At 46.4% G+C, this 14,601-nt stretch overlaps 1 protein-coding gene across 3 annotated transcripts in view; it reads right to left on the bottom strand.

Annotated features, from left to right (window-relative positions):
- Window positions 1-14,601, bottom strand: part of FSTL1 (follistatin like 1) — a 76,939-nt gene that overhangs the window by 28,200 nt on the left and 34,138 nt on the right. For all 3 annotated transcript variants that reach the window (XM_046003749.1, XM_046003751.1, XM_046003750.1), the window contains exons 4-10: window positions 12,464-12,593; window positions 11,405-11,437; window positions 9,927-10,057; window positions 5,764-5,882; window positions 4,110-4,222; window positions 3,674-3,784; window positions 1,146-1,222 (exon numbers count right to left, since the gene is read on the bottom strand). In XM_046003749.1, the coding sequence (XP_045859705.1) occupies window positions 1,146-1,222; window positions 3,674-3,784; window positions 4,110-4,222; window positions 5,764-5,882; window positions 9,927-10,057; window positions 11,405-11,437; window positions 12,464-12,593 (714 nt within the window). The remainder of the gene's footprint in view (window positions 1-1,145; window positions 1,223-3,673; window positions 3,785-4,109; window positions 4,223-5,763; window positions 5,883-9,926; window positions 10,058-11,404; window positions 11,438-12,463; window positions 12,594-14,601) is intronic.

The raw sequence follows: 14,601 nt of genomic DNA, 5'->3' as shown, positions 1-14,601 counted from the left end.
AGAAGACCAGGAGCTTCTGCTTTGGCTTAAAAAACTGACATGAAGATTCTACATTATCGGGGCGCCTGGGTGGCTCAGTGGGTTAAGCCTCTGCCTTCGGCTCAGGTCATGATCCCAGGGTCCTGGGATCAAGCCCCGTGTCGGGCTCTCCACTCAGCGGGGAGCCTGCTTCCTCCTCTCTCTCTACCTCTTTGCCTACTTGTGATCTCTGTCAAAATAAATAAATAAATAATCTTTAAAAAAAAAAAAAAAGATTCTACATTATCAGTGAAAATAGTGACAAAATGTGTGTTAAAAACCATTAATATGAGCAATTATTATTTTTGAGCACTTAATATTAATAATTATTTTCAAGTTATTTTCAATTATTTTCATCACAACAGCAGTTCCTGCAACTGTTACATTCCCTCAGAACTTAAGTCAGACAGGAGGCTTGTACACCAGACCCAGTCTGCAGAGAGGTGACCTGCGGCCCAATATCCTTTGGTAACTACGTGGTAAGCCAGCAGGAAGATAGGCCCTTAGAGGCCGCATATCCGTGTTTTCCCTCCAGCCCTTACCAAAGTATGTCAGTGAATCCCTATTCTGCCAAGAGCCTTTTTCCCAGGAAGGCCTTCAACTTAATGACACAGCACCTGAGCAGAATTTTTATTTATTATCTTCTCAAGTCTCCAGGAAGCAGAACCTCTAAGTACTCTGGCCTTGTCCATCCCAGGCTGTTTTCTAACCAGTTTGGCATTTAACTGAAATCCTTTCTGCTGTGGTCCATGTTCACTAATTTCCTGTTCGCTGCCCCCAAGGAGCTCCTAGTCTTTGGGTTTGGGCACTGCTCGTGATAGGAAACAGTAACACTGCTCATTTGCAAACCACTGCCAACCAATTTACAGATCACCACGTGCCTAATTCTTACCTATAAAGCAATTTACCAAGTTGCAGCCTATATCTGCTGAGACCTGCTGGACCCTGATGGGACTCCATCAGGGAACTATCTAGATCATGGTTTGACACTGTGGGTTTACCATTCAGGACTTACTGTATGGACCAGAGTGGCTCCTTGGTCTCTGGGAGCATTAGGCAATATCCGAATGGTGGAAGAGCCGAATGGCGGCAGCAGACCCCGAGCCAGCATGGAGGCGGCCACTCACCTGGTGCTTTTGGAGCTCCTGGACATATCTGGTCATCTCCTCTTCTGTCTGGCTCTGGGCCCCCTTCTGATTCTTTCCTGTAAGAAGAACCAAAGGTCAGAGCTGGGGACACTGAGGGAAGTCAGTTCAGAATCCCACCAATAGGATTCTTTTAGGGTCTCGATTTCCTCTCCCATTAACCTATGGAAGGAAGGGTGAACTGTCTGCATTTCTGTGAATATGAAGTGTCCCAGTGCAACAGACACCTTCAGAGGAACACTGAACAAATCAATTTCCTTCACTTTCCCCTGGCCTCTGCACCTGGTGTCTTCTTCCCCCACTTCCAGGGCAGTCATGCTGGAGCGGGGCTGGCAGGGAAAGCTAGGGGGAGTTACCTGGATCCTGACTCAGGAGATCCTCCAGACCAGTGATTCTCAACCATTCCCACACCTGCAAAATGTCCTACAGAACTTTTCAAGATACCATTGTTTAAATTCTACTTTTAGATTCTGGTTTAACTGTTGTTGGGCACCAGGATTTTAAAAAGGCTCTAGGTGATTCTAATGTGCAGCCAGGGTCGGTAACCACTGTACTGAGCAATGTTTCCCAAATTTACAGGGTGGCTAAAATAAATAAATAATAAATCATAGAATACATCTTAAAAATGTAGGTTCCCAAGCTACTCTTTTGTGGATTCTGATTCAGTAGGTTTGGGATGGAATCTGTACGTTTATTTTTTTATTTTCTTCTTCTTTTCTTTTTTGAATCTGTATGTTTATTGAGCACAGTGTTTGCTATGAGGAAACACCACTCCGCCATGCTTCTGGAGTCTGGCATTAATCTGCCCCTCATGATGGCAGTTTCCCTCTGGCTCTCCCTGGTTTCACATCTTGATGCCACCTTTTTCTTTGCCCCATTGGGATTTGTGATCTAAGACCAGATTGCCTTTCGGGTACTGACTTTGGAATGCTGCCTCTGCAATGTGCTCTCAGATCCATGGCCCACACACCAAGAGAGGCTCACCCTGGGGCACCCCCATTTCCAGTGCTGTTTATACCCACAGAGGGCCGTGAACCTGGGCCATTTGGAGAGGGAGGATGAGCTGTCCAGTGTGGCTGTGGAAATGGGCATTGTCCGATGGAGGCAATCATTTGGGTTTTGTCTGATGCATGTGATGGGGCTTATTATCCAGATGATCAAGCTTATTCTGTATGACAGCTAGCTATTTAACAATTGCCTATGTCTTGGAAATGGATGGCTACCCTTCCAAAACCAGACCAGGCGCAGTTAGGTGTTGAGAGCTACTGCAGGGGTTTTGGGAAGATAAGCGTAGAATGCTTCTTGATTGAGGCATGTTGGGTAGAGTTTTGAGACATTCTCTCTTGGCTTCAATAGCTACAGTGTGCTTAGTCTGGCTACGCCGACTTAGTTTTGACTTCCAGCAACTTCTAGGATTTCTAGTTTCTAAGCAGCCTCTTCCCACTCTCCCATTTGTCTCTGGAATCGTGTTGGCTTCTTGCCTTCCCACATGGAGAAGAGACTTGGTCCCGGGCAGTGACAGACTAGGGATCCCCTGGCAGGTCTGAGCTCATTTTGTACTGTTGCTGCTGCCTAGGCTTCTTATCTAGAACCACCTTTTCTGGGTCCTTGACCTCTCTCCCGGTTACCGTCTTTCCTGACCTTTCTGAATATGATCCTAAGACCAGCCTGTTCTTTTTTGTCTCAGTTTTTTAAAAGATATAATTTTAAATTCACCCCATCTGGTATAAATTTGGGGCTTGGTTCCTACCAACTGACCTTTCTTCTCAAACCCAGTATGGCTTTCCAGTCTAGAACTGGCTTCACTCTCACTCTCTTTCCTCTAATCTGAATGGTGCTTGTTTTCCCCTATGACCTGGCTCCCATTTAAGCGTTTCTTTTCATCTTTGGCATCATTCCAACATGCCATGGGGTTTCTGCTCTGGTCCCTCAAACTCTCCTTGTCTCTATCTCCTCAACCTACCCTGACTATACTCAACTTTTTCTTTTTAGGGATTACCCAAGTCTGTTAATCCAAAGAGGGCCTATAAACAGTTCTCCTTTTTCTGCTGGGTGTGGATGGCAAGGAGGAGACATCCTGTCTTCCAACCACATGAATCTTTTACACAGAGGATTTCCTAAGCTGTCCTAAGGATTAAGTAGGTTAATATGTAAAGTGCGTAGAAGAGTGCCTGGCGCACAGCTCTCACTAAGTATTTGCTTTCACCATCATTATTATTACTATTTCTATCATGATTAGGCCAGTCTCATATCAACATTTGATCTTGCCCTGCATCTTGAGCCTCTCTGCTGCCACACCTCGGAGCGAGTATTGGACGTAATACATCTAGCAGAAGTGCTTTGCTCTTGATGCTGCCCACGGGGCGCTCGGACACTACAACTGGAGTCTGTTCCTTGCTCCTAGTCCCTGCACTCTTCTCCGTCATCCCCACCCTGACTTCTCCTATGTTGAGTTCACAAAGGAAGCTCTCTCCCCGCTATGCCTTCCTTCTGCCTGAGGGACAGCTCACCGTCACAGGTCATGGCTGTGCAGACCCAGTTTCCACAGGCACAGACACAACGGTTACAGTCCACCTCGGTCTCTGCTCCGTCTGCGTAGGTCTCATCCTCCAGGGCACACTCTGTTGGGACAAGAAATAAGGGGCAATAGTTTAGGGTGAGGATGGAACAGGACAAGCTGGCTACTCTCTGTGCACTTTACCCCTTTTCCAGACAAGATCTGCTTCTGCTTATCCTTCAGAGGTAACATATCTGGGTAAATGACATCATCGATCCAAAGATTTTCGGCCCCTGAACTCAGCATGTTGACGATGGGCTAGGTCCCAGTCTAAAATTGTGGTAGGGAATTTTCTTAGCAAGCTCTGCAAAATTCCATCAAGTCTCTCTCTCGGCCCTCCCCAAAGGCCCCCATTCCCTACAGCTTCATATTTCTTAGGTGAAGCGTACTCTTCTCTGGAGGATTGAAGGTTGGGTTGAGGCACTTGAGGAACTCTTGGAAGCTGAGTTTCCAGTCAGCATTTTCGTCAGACAGTTCGATGAGAGCATCAACACAGAGTCCTCTGGAACAAAACACAGGAGAAATGTGTCAGCAAGACCTCAGCTTCACTCCCACAGAAAGGAATTAAACATCGAGATCACGTACTCCTGGGGTCTCCAGAAGAGGCCAAGGGGGCAACTGTTAACTGAAGAACTTTCTGCACTGCCTTCCCAAAAGCATCATCCATCCTGGCTCCTGTGAGCATCCAACATTTATTTTGTTATACTTGTCAGATCATTCACATGGTTCAAATGTTCTGCCCAAGAAGACTAAAGTTTGCTGAAAGGTTTTGTCCACTTTGACTGACAAATGTTCTCACTGCCTATGCAGCACCTTTCATGAGCAACTGCCTTTCCCCTCAGCCAAACCAGGGAAGTCAAAACAGAAGGGAGATGAATAGATGACAGGAATGGAATGTGCGATGGAGTTCAAATAGGCATCATCACCATCACTACTCTAGAAAGATAAACATGTGTTCAGAAAAGTTTTACAGAACCCTAGTTCTCTCATGCTCCCCTTGGCCTGGATTTGAGCCCTGGTTCAATCACTTCCTACCCAAATGGCCTTGAGCTAGCTCTTCAACTTTTCTGAGCCTGTTTTCTCATCTGTAAAACGAGGACAAGGAGCCCTCCTTCACTGGGATGTTAGGAAGATCAAACATTGAACTTGTAAAATATTATCTAATTTCAAGTTATCAAAATCTGAAGGATTTTCAGGTATTATACTGTAAGGTCATGGACTGCTAAGAAAGAATCATTCCAGAATCTGGGCTTCATGCTTTTGATTTCTTCTGAACAAAAGAGGTGCTGTTCCTATTTTTAATTCTCGCTGATTGGAACCACACTAGAAGTTTCTGAGGGGTTAATTTTGATGAATATTTACTCTGGAATAATGTCAGAAAAGGACAGGGACACACTCTCATTTGTGACAATTAGGGTTCTCTATGTGAAATAGCACCAATTATCTTAAAGTCAGAACTAAAGCTATTTTAGACTTGCGGTTAAATAATACAGTAATGGAATTCCTTTAGAAAATTAACCATTAATGGGGCGCCTGGGTGGCTCAGTGGTTTAAGCCGCTGCCTTCGGCTCAGGTCATGATCTCGGGGTCCTGGGATCGAGTCCCGCATCGGCCTCTCTGCTCGGCAGGGAGCCTGCTTCCCTCTCACTCTCTCTGCCTGCCTCTCTGCCTACTTGTGATCTATCTCTGTCAAATAAATAAATAAAATCTTTAAAAAAAAAAAAAGAAAGAAAATTAACCATTAAAACATTACACACGATACTCAGGAATGCTTTTGCTCTGATATGACCTTGATAATTTATTTTAAGATTACATTCTATTGCTTGCAAGTTCTGGCCAAAAACTAACTACTTGATCAGATACCAGGGGTGCTCAACATATTAGTTCATAATGTTCACAAAATAGACCAGGACAGAATCCCTATTTTGCTTTTTACTTTTCATTTGCCCTGGCGGCTCCTTGCAGGTAGGAAGGGGTTCAAATTCCCGTTCCTATCCAGCCTTTGCCTCATGGACCACCCCCTGAGCCCTCAACTCCACTCACCTAAGCAGTTTGTTGTTCTCCTGGTCTGCATACGTGGTGATGTTGATGGCAGTTTCATTCTGCTCCACAAATTTTAGTAATTCGCTAGAGTCCAAGCGAGAGTCACCATTATCGACGTTCTAGAAAGGGGAAGAACTCTTTCAGGAACACTTTGTACAACTGTCTCCCATTCAGCTTGACCCATCGTTGGTTCATCTTGCTCATTCCAAACCTGCCCTGGCCTCAGAGCTCCAGCAACACAGGCTTGGAGATGTGAGACGGCACCTGCACCCTAAGATGAGAGAGTGGAGGTGTGCGGGCAGAGGCCACCGAGGGCCTTGCAAACCCAGACCCTGCTCAGAGCAGCAGCTGGGACACAGGCCCTTGTTTGCCCAAGCGGTCTGGGGTACTTGAGGGCGCTCTGCGGACTCATCCCTGACACAGTCCTGCAGACATTCTCCAGGGAACATCTGGCTTCAGGCAGCCACCATTCCCTGTCCTCAAACCTCAGTGGACATGTAACAACGTTCTGAATCAGAATCTGTGGCAGAGCCCAGGATGTGTGTTTCTAACCAGCTGCTTGGGAATAACAATGCAGGTGACCCTCCGAGCTCACTCTGGGAGTCACAAGACCACTTCTTGCTGCTTGATTTCCCTGGCATGCTCTCACGCCTAACATTCACACTGGTACCCCTAACCAAGCACATCAGTGAGAAGTCACAAGTAAAGGCCCTGAATTGATAACCTGCAGGCAGAGGTGGTGCAACCCCCCTTCCACCCCTCTGCTCTGGGCTGGGGGCCCCACTGCAGATGTGCGCAAGGTCCTTAGTTTACAGAGCGCAGACTGTCCTCCTGACCCAGCTGACATCCCACAAGCACAAGGTGAGGGTAAAGTGAGCTCAGATATTACCCCTCTTTGGCAAGATGCTAAACCTAAACCATAACCATTTGGGACCGTTAAACATGCTCAGGCCCCCAATGCAGGAGGAGGGTGTCGAGGTCAAGTTCTTATCAAATTCTAAGTTGATATTGTTGCTCTCCTAAATAGTTTCAGTGGTGGAAAATTGTTTTCTTCCCTAGGCTGTCTTGTCCTGCTGCCTTGGGAAATACTCAGCATTCCCATGTTACTTTCAGGGTGGCTCCCCAGATGGTGTAAGGGCTTCTGGAAGAAAAGTCTGTCCAGGCTCCCAGGTAGAAGGGTCTCTCCTTCCATGGCTGTCATGTGTCACATACAGTCTAAGGTTGTAAATCTTTCCATAGTATGTCTAATGCCAGGTTATGTCTAAAACAAAGCATGCCAGCCCTTGCTTAATGCCTTTTCATCATTCTTTTCTCCATTCCCAGCAACAGGTCTCAGATGTTCTCTAGTCCCTATACATCCACCCTGAGGAAACCGCCATTCACCTTGTGAAGGCTTGATTAACTAATGGAGAGAAAGGAAATAAAGTTGGCCAGGGGTCATTCTTAGCAGTGCAGAACATTCTTGAATCCAAATGTTCCCAGTGCTGGGCAGACAGAAGCAGCAAACCCCAACAGCTTTACAGCCTGATAAGAGAGTAAGCCTGATGAGGAGCTGCACAGCCATGGCTGCAGACCTGGGGCCACATGGACCCTGGGGGCACCAGGAACCTACCACCATGGCCCAGGCAGCTCCCAAAAGGCAGTGCTAAGTGCCCACACTGCACGTTCAGCAGGGCCAGAATCCAGGCCTGAAGCTGAGGGGAGAGCCAGCCAGCCTGCATGATCATCTCAGGAGGACCAAACAGGCCTCCCAGGCCAGCTCTGCATGTGGATCCAAAGGAAAACAGAGGTCTGGTACCTGCCCCAGAACAGCCTGGACTGCCTGGGGGCCTGCCTCAGAGGCCGTGATCTTGAACCATGAACCAACCTAATTTACTTGGCCTCTGTTCAGCCAAGCAGTGACAGAAGGCACAGTACCTCGTGTGCCTGCTCTCCCAGCTTTATGTATACTTGAGGTAGCACCCTTTTCTTCTGTGTAACTCCAGGGTTCTAGCAAGGCAAAAAGGTGTGTGATACAAAACCCATGTTTGGGGCTTATTGCCAAGTCTGGAGAACGTTCAGAGGATGGGCTAGGACAGGCACTTGCTCACACACAGCTGCTGTGGTGATGGGGGACATGATACCTGGGTAACGGAGGTAATAAGTCTGGCTTCAGCTGTGGCCCTGGCCACCAGGAGTCCAGCATGTGTCTATGCCGCGGGCCATGACCGGCTCTCTTTACCTGGGTCTGTTACACTTTCACTGGAGAAATCATGAATGAATCACTAGGTAAAGGGGGAGTCTGGTTTTGTTCTTAACCAAATTCTCATTAGATTTTCTTTTCAACTAAGTTTGATGTTAGGAATACCAGCTGGGCTGGAGGGCAGTTCCTGGTTCAGAAACAGTTTCGGTGTTCTGTGTTCCACTCTCTCACGAACAGGCAGTTATGTGCCTAGTGGAAGGCATGTCCCTTTGAAGACTGCACAACACAGGACTCTTATTAGATGGCTATTACCATCAAAAAGTAGATACTGAATCCCCTATTTTCTCAGAGGACACTGCCAGAGTATCTGGGAAAAGCAAGCCTTATTGTGTGTGTCAGTCATGATCAAGCTTTCATGGTCAGGAGCGAGAATGCCCTAGAGGAAGCTACTTTCTCAAGGGGTCTCCGAGGGAGCCTACTGGAGAAGTTACTGCCAGAGCAGGTGGAGAGGTATTGGGCGGTGGGGGTAATGGGACCTAGCTACCTGGGAATCAAATTAATAGCAGGTGCCATTGGTGGACACAAAGAGGCCACCAAGAATGACTACAAGGTCCCAAGGGGAACTTCGGAAAGAGTGTTCTGGGTCTCCTAGGCCCTCGTGGCCATGGCCAAGTCACTGCATGCAACGACCTGGCAGGTATTGCTCACTCAGCTTCTAAAAAATCATTTCCCTCAAGTTACTTTCTGATCCTGTGTGACTGTCCTGTCTTTGCACGATCATGTGTTTCTCTGAAGATGAGGAGCCACCCTCTGCCCCAAGAGCCTTGTAATGCTGGCGGATTGAGACAGAGGGTAGACTGAGAAGGGCTGGGCCTTCTCAGCCAGGTGTGATCTCAAACACTTGGAACCCAGAGAGACATACTTTCTGCCACGGGAGAGAAAACTCACTGAAGAAAGAAACACAAGCAAAGTCTTAAATGACCAAATACGCAATCCAGTATTTCTCCATCTGTGGGGTCCATAAAGTCAGTTAGGAAGAGGAATCCCCAGACTACGCTGGTTTTGACCACACAGCCACCAAGAAATCCCTCATGTGCCTGGGGTTGCTTCTGAGTCCAGGCTGGTTATGGCCTTGGACAGCAGGCCCTGGAGACATGTGAGAACATGTCCATCTGACAGCATCTACCTAGAGGTGTGTGTGCTTGTCCGTACAGGGGGCTTTCTGCTTAGGTGGCAGAGTGGGCATGTGAATGTGTGTCTGTGAGGAGGCTGTGTCTCTGTGTGGGGTGTGCATCTCTGTATGTGGGATGTGAGTGTGTGGTATGCATCATTCTGCTTGTGGTATTTATCTCTGGGTGTGATGTACATATGTGTGTGTCTGTGTTCTTGTCAATTAGCTGGAAGAGTGTCTTTAACTGCTTTATTCACAATGTCTCAGGCTCTCTGAAAAATCTCCAAGCCATGGGAGCCCTACTTATCACTAACTACTAATTCCGACCTTTTCCAAGGAAGCATCTCTCCTGTCTCCCATTGGAACAACCTGTCTCTTAAACTAAGCAATGGGACAAGCAATATGTAAATTTCACAAAGAATCCTGGACCCATGGAATGCCGGTCTATGGACTCTTCTCAGATGCTGAGGAGCTCTACAGGCCAGGGACGATCAAGTTAATGACTTGAAGAAATGTCAAACTGGGTGGGAAACGCCTGGGTCTGGGTGAGGTCAGAAGGTATACTGTATCAACATCGAGCTCTGTGAGGTAGAGGGTAGGGGATACATACAGGGTAGGGGGATAGAGCCTGGCCATATACATGAGCAGTAGATCCCAAAGCCTCTACTGCTGGAATCTCACTTATCAAACTCGTCAGAAAGCAACCGTCATAGCTTCATGGGATGATGGGAAGATGTGATCAGGCAATGGGAGAGGAAGTCTCCCCCTTTGTCTGGGGCTGAAGAGTATTTGACCCCAACTCTGGATTACCTTAAAGTACTTGTCTAGGATTTCACTGTAGTTGCTGCCTTTAGAGAACCAGCCATCTGGAATAATCTCTGCTTCCAGCCACTGGATGATGCGACGCCGGAGCTCATCACGGTTGGACTGATAGCAAACGACTGCAGGAAGGGGGAGGGAGGTCAGCTGAGTGGTGAGGACCCCAATGTCACCCAGAATCCACCACATGGGAGGTTCTGTGCTGGGGGCCCTGCATGCAACACTGCATTGAATTTTCATAGTGTTCCAGGGACACAGAATTATCACACATATTTTATAGAAGTCAACCCAAGGTAGACAACTGGAAAGTGACTAAACCAGGATTCAAGCTTATGTTTTTAAAACACTTAAAAGAATTGAGAATATTGAAAGAGAGAGACTATGTTGCTTAGGTGAGAAAAACATCAGCAGAAAAATAAAGGACATTTTCATTAACTTTAGGAAGCTGAGGGGGAAACAATCAATCAATCAATAAACAGCTCTCTCAGCTCAAAGATGAGCTGAACGAATAAGAGAATGAAGGAGCACATTATAATTTTTCATGCCACCAGATCTTAAATTCTCTATAGCTTTTTCGTCTTAACAACTGGCTTTATCAAAACTCTGCCACGTAAAATTTTACCCTGTCTGCATTACCCCTTATTCTAAACCACAGAAAACAAGGTCAAGAAAGGGCCATGCTGAAACTCTGCTCTGGACAGCTGTTCCAAGACACATGGCAATACCAGGTGCGGTTGGCAATACCAGTCGGGTAGATGGGGGACAGGGGAGGGAGAGCCTTGGCAAGAGGAAATTCCTGGAAGACAACACACACTGGGATGTGCTAAGGGTCCTGAGCCAGGGGAATGGAAATCTGGGCTGCCACTTCCAAGCTGTGTAATGCAGGGAAATTCACTTAACCTGAGCCTCGATTTCATCATCTACGAGGCCATTACAATGAGGTCATTACAATAAGGTCTGCCTCTCAAGATTACTGTAAAGATCTAAGGAAAAGCATATGATAAAGGCTCTGTAACTGTAATGATGAAATTTTAATTTCAATTCATAGAAAACCATGGAAAAAGTCCTACTGGCATTTCCATTATCTCCTTTCAAAAAAAGTTGTGCCTTCTGATTCTGTGCCTTCTGTGACATCAGCCTATGTTACAGAGCATTGAAGGAAAGATTCAGTGGCTTTCCTGTCCTTTTAATGCAGTCACTACTCAGCAAAAGCTGAAAACACAGCCAACATTCGGACCCAACCAGCCACTTCAAATGTCAAGTGCGCGCACACGCACACACACGCGCACACACACACACAAAGGTAGTTTTGCAGCTTTTCTGACCTGTGTTGAGAAATGACCAGTTCTGCGTCACAAATTCTGACACACAGATCTTGTGAGCTTCAGCACAGAATGTGAAACACAAAATTCCATCTCAAAAAGAATTTCTTCCCTAAAAGGCACCCTGGAGAAAAAACAGGCTCTCACCTGGGCTGGCAGATGGACTTACAGATTTCTTCTCTGCAAGACAAAAAGGAGAAAATGCGTAAGGCCAAGTGAGGACCAAAGAACACATCTGTGTATCACTGGGATTAAAATCATCCCATGTTAAGGGGACCACTTACAATCTTTTCATCATTTTGTCCTAGCTCCCTGTCTCCTTCCTTCTTCTAGGGCCTAAGTATGGAGATCTCTTCTCCCCTGCTTTATTTGACCTTTATGGGCTAGTAAGTTGCCCTCCTGGTCTCATTCCTCCTCCTTTCAGGTTGAGGGGTCGGGATGGGTTGCTGGGACTTTGAGAATTCCCATGGAATCATTATATAGAAGGTAGTGGAGTGGAGACCCACACGTGGAAACAGTTTTTTGTTTCACCAGGGCAGTTCAAGACTGGGAGGGGCAGAGTGTCTAAGCTTGGCAGGGTGCTGGTGTCTAATTAGCAGTGAGCTTGGGACCCCCTCCCTCTTATCCTAATGGCAATGGTTTGAGTACAAAATAGAGGAAATATATATACCAGGGCTCAGAGGTGCCCAAATTTAAAAAGTGAAATTCAGGTTGCCTGGGTGGTTCAGTCGGTTAAGCATATGAGTCTTCGTTTTGGCTCAGGTTGTGATACCACAGTCATGAGATCGAGCCCTGCACGGGGCTCTGTGCTCAGCATGGAGTCTGCTTGATCTTCTCTTTCTCCCTCTTGCTTTGCCCCCACCCCACTGTACTCTCTCTAACATAAATAAATAAATCTTTAAAAAATAAATTAAAAGTGACATTCGCCTGCTTTTTAAAAAGGCATAGAGTTCGTTTAAACACTTCCTTATTCTGTTGATTACTGATGTGGTTCCCTACCCACTGCAGACAGTACTGGATGCTCCCCTGGGAGGTTGATGCAGGAAACCCCACGCAAACCCCAGGGCAAAGCCAGCAGGCTCATGAGCGCCAAGAGGATGCATTTCCAAGTAGCTGGGTGGTGTCTGTGACCCTAGTGGAAAGCAGTATGGGACATCCCCTGGCTCCTCTGCTGACCTGGGAGATGGTGGTAACAGCACTCTTTACCTTTGCAGTGTCCATCGTAATCCACCTGGATTTTGGACCCAGTGAGGCAAGCGTCTCGATGCAGCTCACAGTGGTTGAGGTAGGTCTTGCCGTTGCTGCCGCACACAGGCCTCTTGTGAGGTTTGCATTGCTGAAATAGACCCGAGGAGGAGGTCTGTGCAGTCAGGGTGCCAACCCACGCACGCAAGCACGCACATGCACACACGTGCAGCCTGTGGGTACACCCTGGTAGGGAGCCTTAGCTCTGGCCATCAGTGACTCTATCCCGCTCAGCGTTGGAGGCACCCCCTCACTCTGCAGCCCTGAACAGCCCCCCGTGCTGATGCCAGTTCACGGCCATCTCCTCTTTTCAGTGGAGGAATGGACAACCCTGACCCTTTCAAATCAGCAGGAAGGACATTATATTAGAAGCCAGGAATCTGGACACTGCTTCTTTGGGGAAAGTCACTCAATGTCTTTGGATGATCTCAGATCCCTTAAAACACCAACATTCTATGACGCAAGAGCCAGAGCTGAGAGTGGGGGATGTGGAAACCGACAGGCAGGTGCACAGACAGGCACGTGCATGCGCGCGCACACACACACACACACACACACCCCAATGCTTCAATTCTTTGGGGGTTTAACTAGAAGGATCTTTGCTCTCTTGCTTTGTGTAGTCTTGGGGGGCCATTTTGTTTTCCTCTTGATCTTGCAAGGGCTGTTGTGAGGCAAGCCTGGGGACGCTGGGTCTCTGTGAAGTACTGCAGAAAATCGTTATGGACAGGGAAATGGACTCAAGTTCACTTGGCAACTCGGCTCTACAATGGCAAGCTCAGTTTCTTTAGAATTTTGTGGATTTTGAAAGGCAGTAAGGGGCAAGCATGTTCAGCTCAGCCCTAATGAAGGCACCAAAGTCAGAAAAAGCAGATGCGGGAAGAAGAAACACAGAACACTGGAGCTGGAAGGCAGCCCTGCTTCTCCAATTTTAGATAAAAATACCAAGGTCTGGGACAACAAACTATTTAACCAATATTTATTAGGGAGTTCTTACTAAATATTCTACATGCTGGGCAAACACGTCTCTTGTCTTCGCAGCATCCAGCGGCAACTAACTTGTTCAAAATCACACAAATGTATGTGGTTAAGGCGAGACTAGAAATCAGGTTTCTTGCCTCTAAGTACAGGCTCACATCACCATACCGTGGCCAGCTACATTCTGGGGAGGGCCTCCTAGGGTTCCCAGTGGATCTGGCTATCACATGTCTAAGTTGGGGAACTTCCTTTCTGAGACAATGAATGAGATTCTTCACCTGGGGACTAAATTAGGTGTATTTATTTACAGAAAGGCAGATATATTTCTAGTTTGTGCTGGTTTGACAGAAAGGGGAAGGAAGGGATTTATGTTTATCTTAAGAGTGAGAACTTGTCAGAATCCTGCTTACAAAAGAAGTAGTTCTCAAAAGCTCACATTGCTTTTTAAATCTCATTAAAAACAAATAAATGAAAACGCCTAAAAAAAAAATCTTCATTTCATCTAGTAGTTTTTTTAAAATGTGCATATCCTTTGACTTGGCAAGCCCTAGTGGGACTCAATCCTATAGAAATAAAGGCTGCAGCATATAAGGCTATTTGCACAGGGTGTTGTTGTTTCCAGTGGCAAGCAACTCAGGAAACAACCTAATGTCCACCTATGGGAAAATTATTGCATAAATACGCCATTACAAAATATTTATTATGATCCCATTTTTTTATAAAATGGGGGGGGGACCCTGTATATTTATAGGGGCATAGTAAAGCACGTGTAATAATACATACTGAACTGTGAACACTGGTCATCTCAGACTAATTGGATTTGAAGGTTATTGGGAAGATGATTAATTTTATGTTTATACAAATGTCTGTATTACTTGACTTATATATAAAGCATTATTAAAATTTTGACTTAAAAATCTTCTAAAGCTAAACATAAAACATAAAAAAAGAAAGAATATCCCTGCATTTGCATCTGGTTTTTAACTTCTGGGATCAAAATCCCTTGTCCTTCAGATAGACATGGTATGCTCTTATAAAGGTGATGAAATTGTTGGCTCTGCCGTGCTGACTAGTGACTTCAGCAAGGTTGCCATTTGACCTTGGCTATTGTCCTCTGGCTCCTG

This window comes from Meles meles, chromosome 4, assembly GCF_922984935.1.
Source record: "Meles meles chromosome 4, mMelMel3.1 paternal haplotype, whole genome shotgun sequence".
Classification (NCBI taxonomy): Eukaryota; Metazoa; Chordata; class Mammalia; order Carnivora; family Mustelidae; genus Meles; species Meles meles.
The sequence above is the reverse complement of the archived record's forward strand: the minus strand, read 5'-3'. Positions and strand labels throughout refer to the sequence as shown.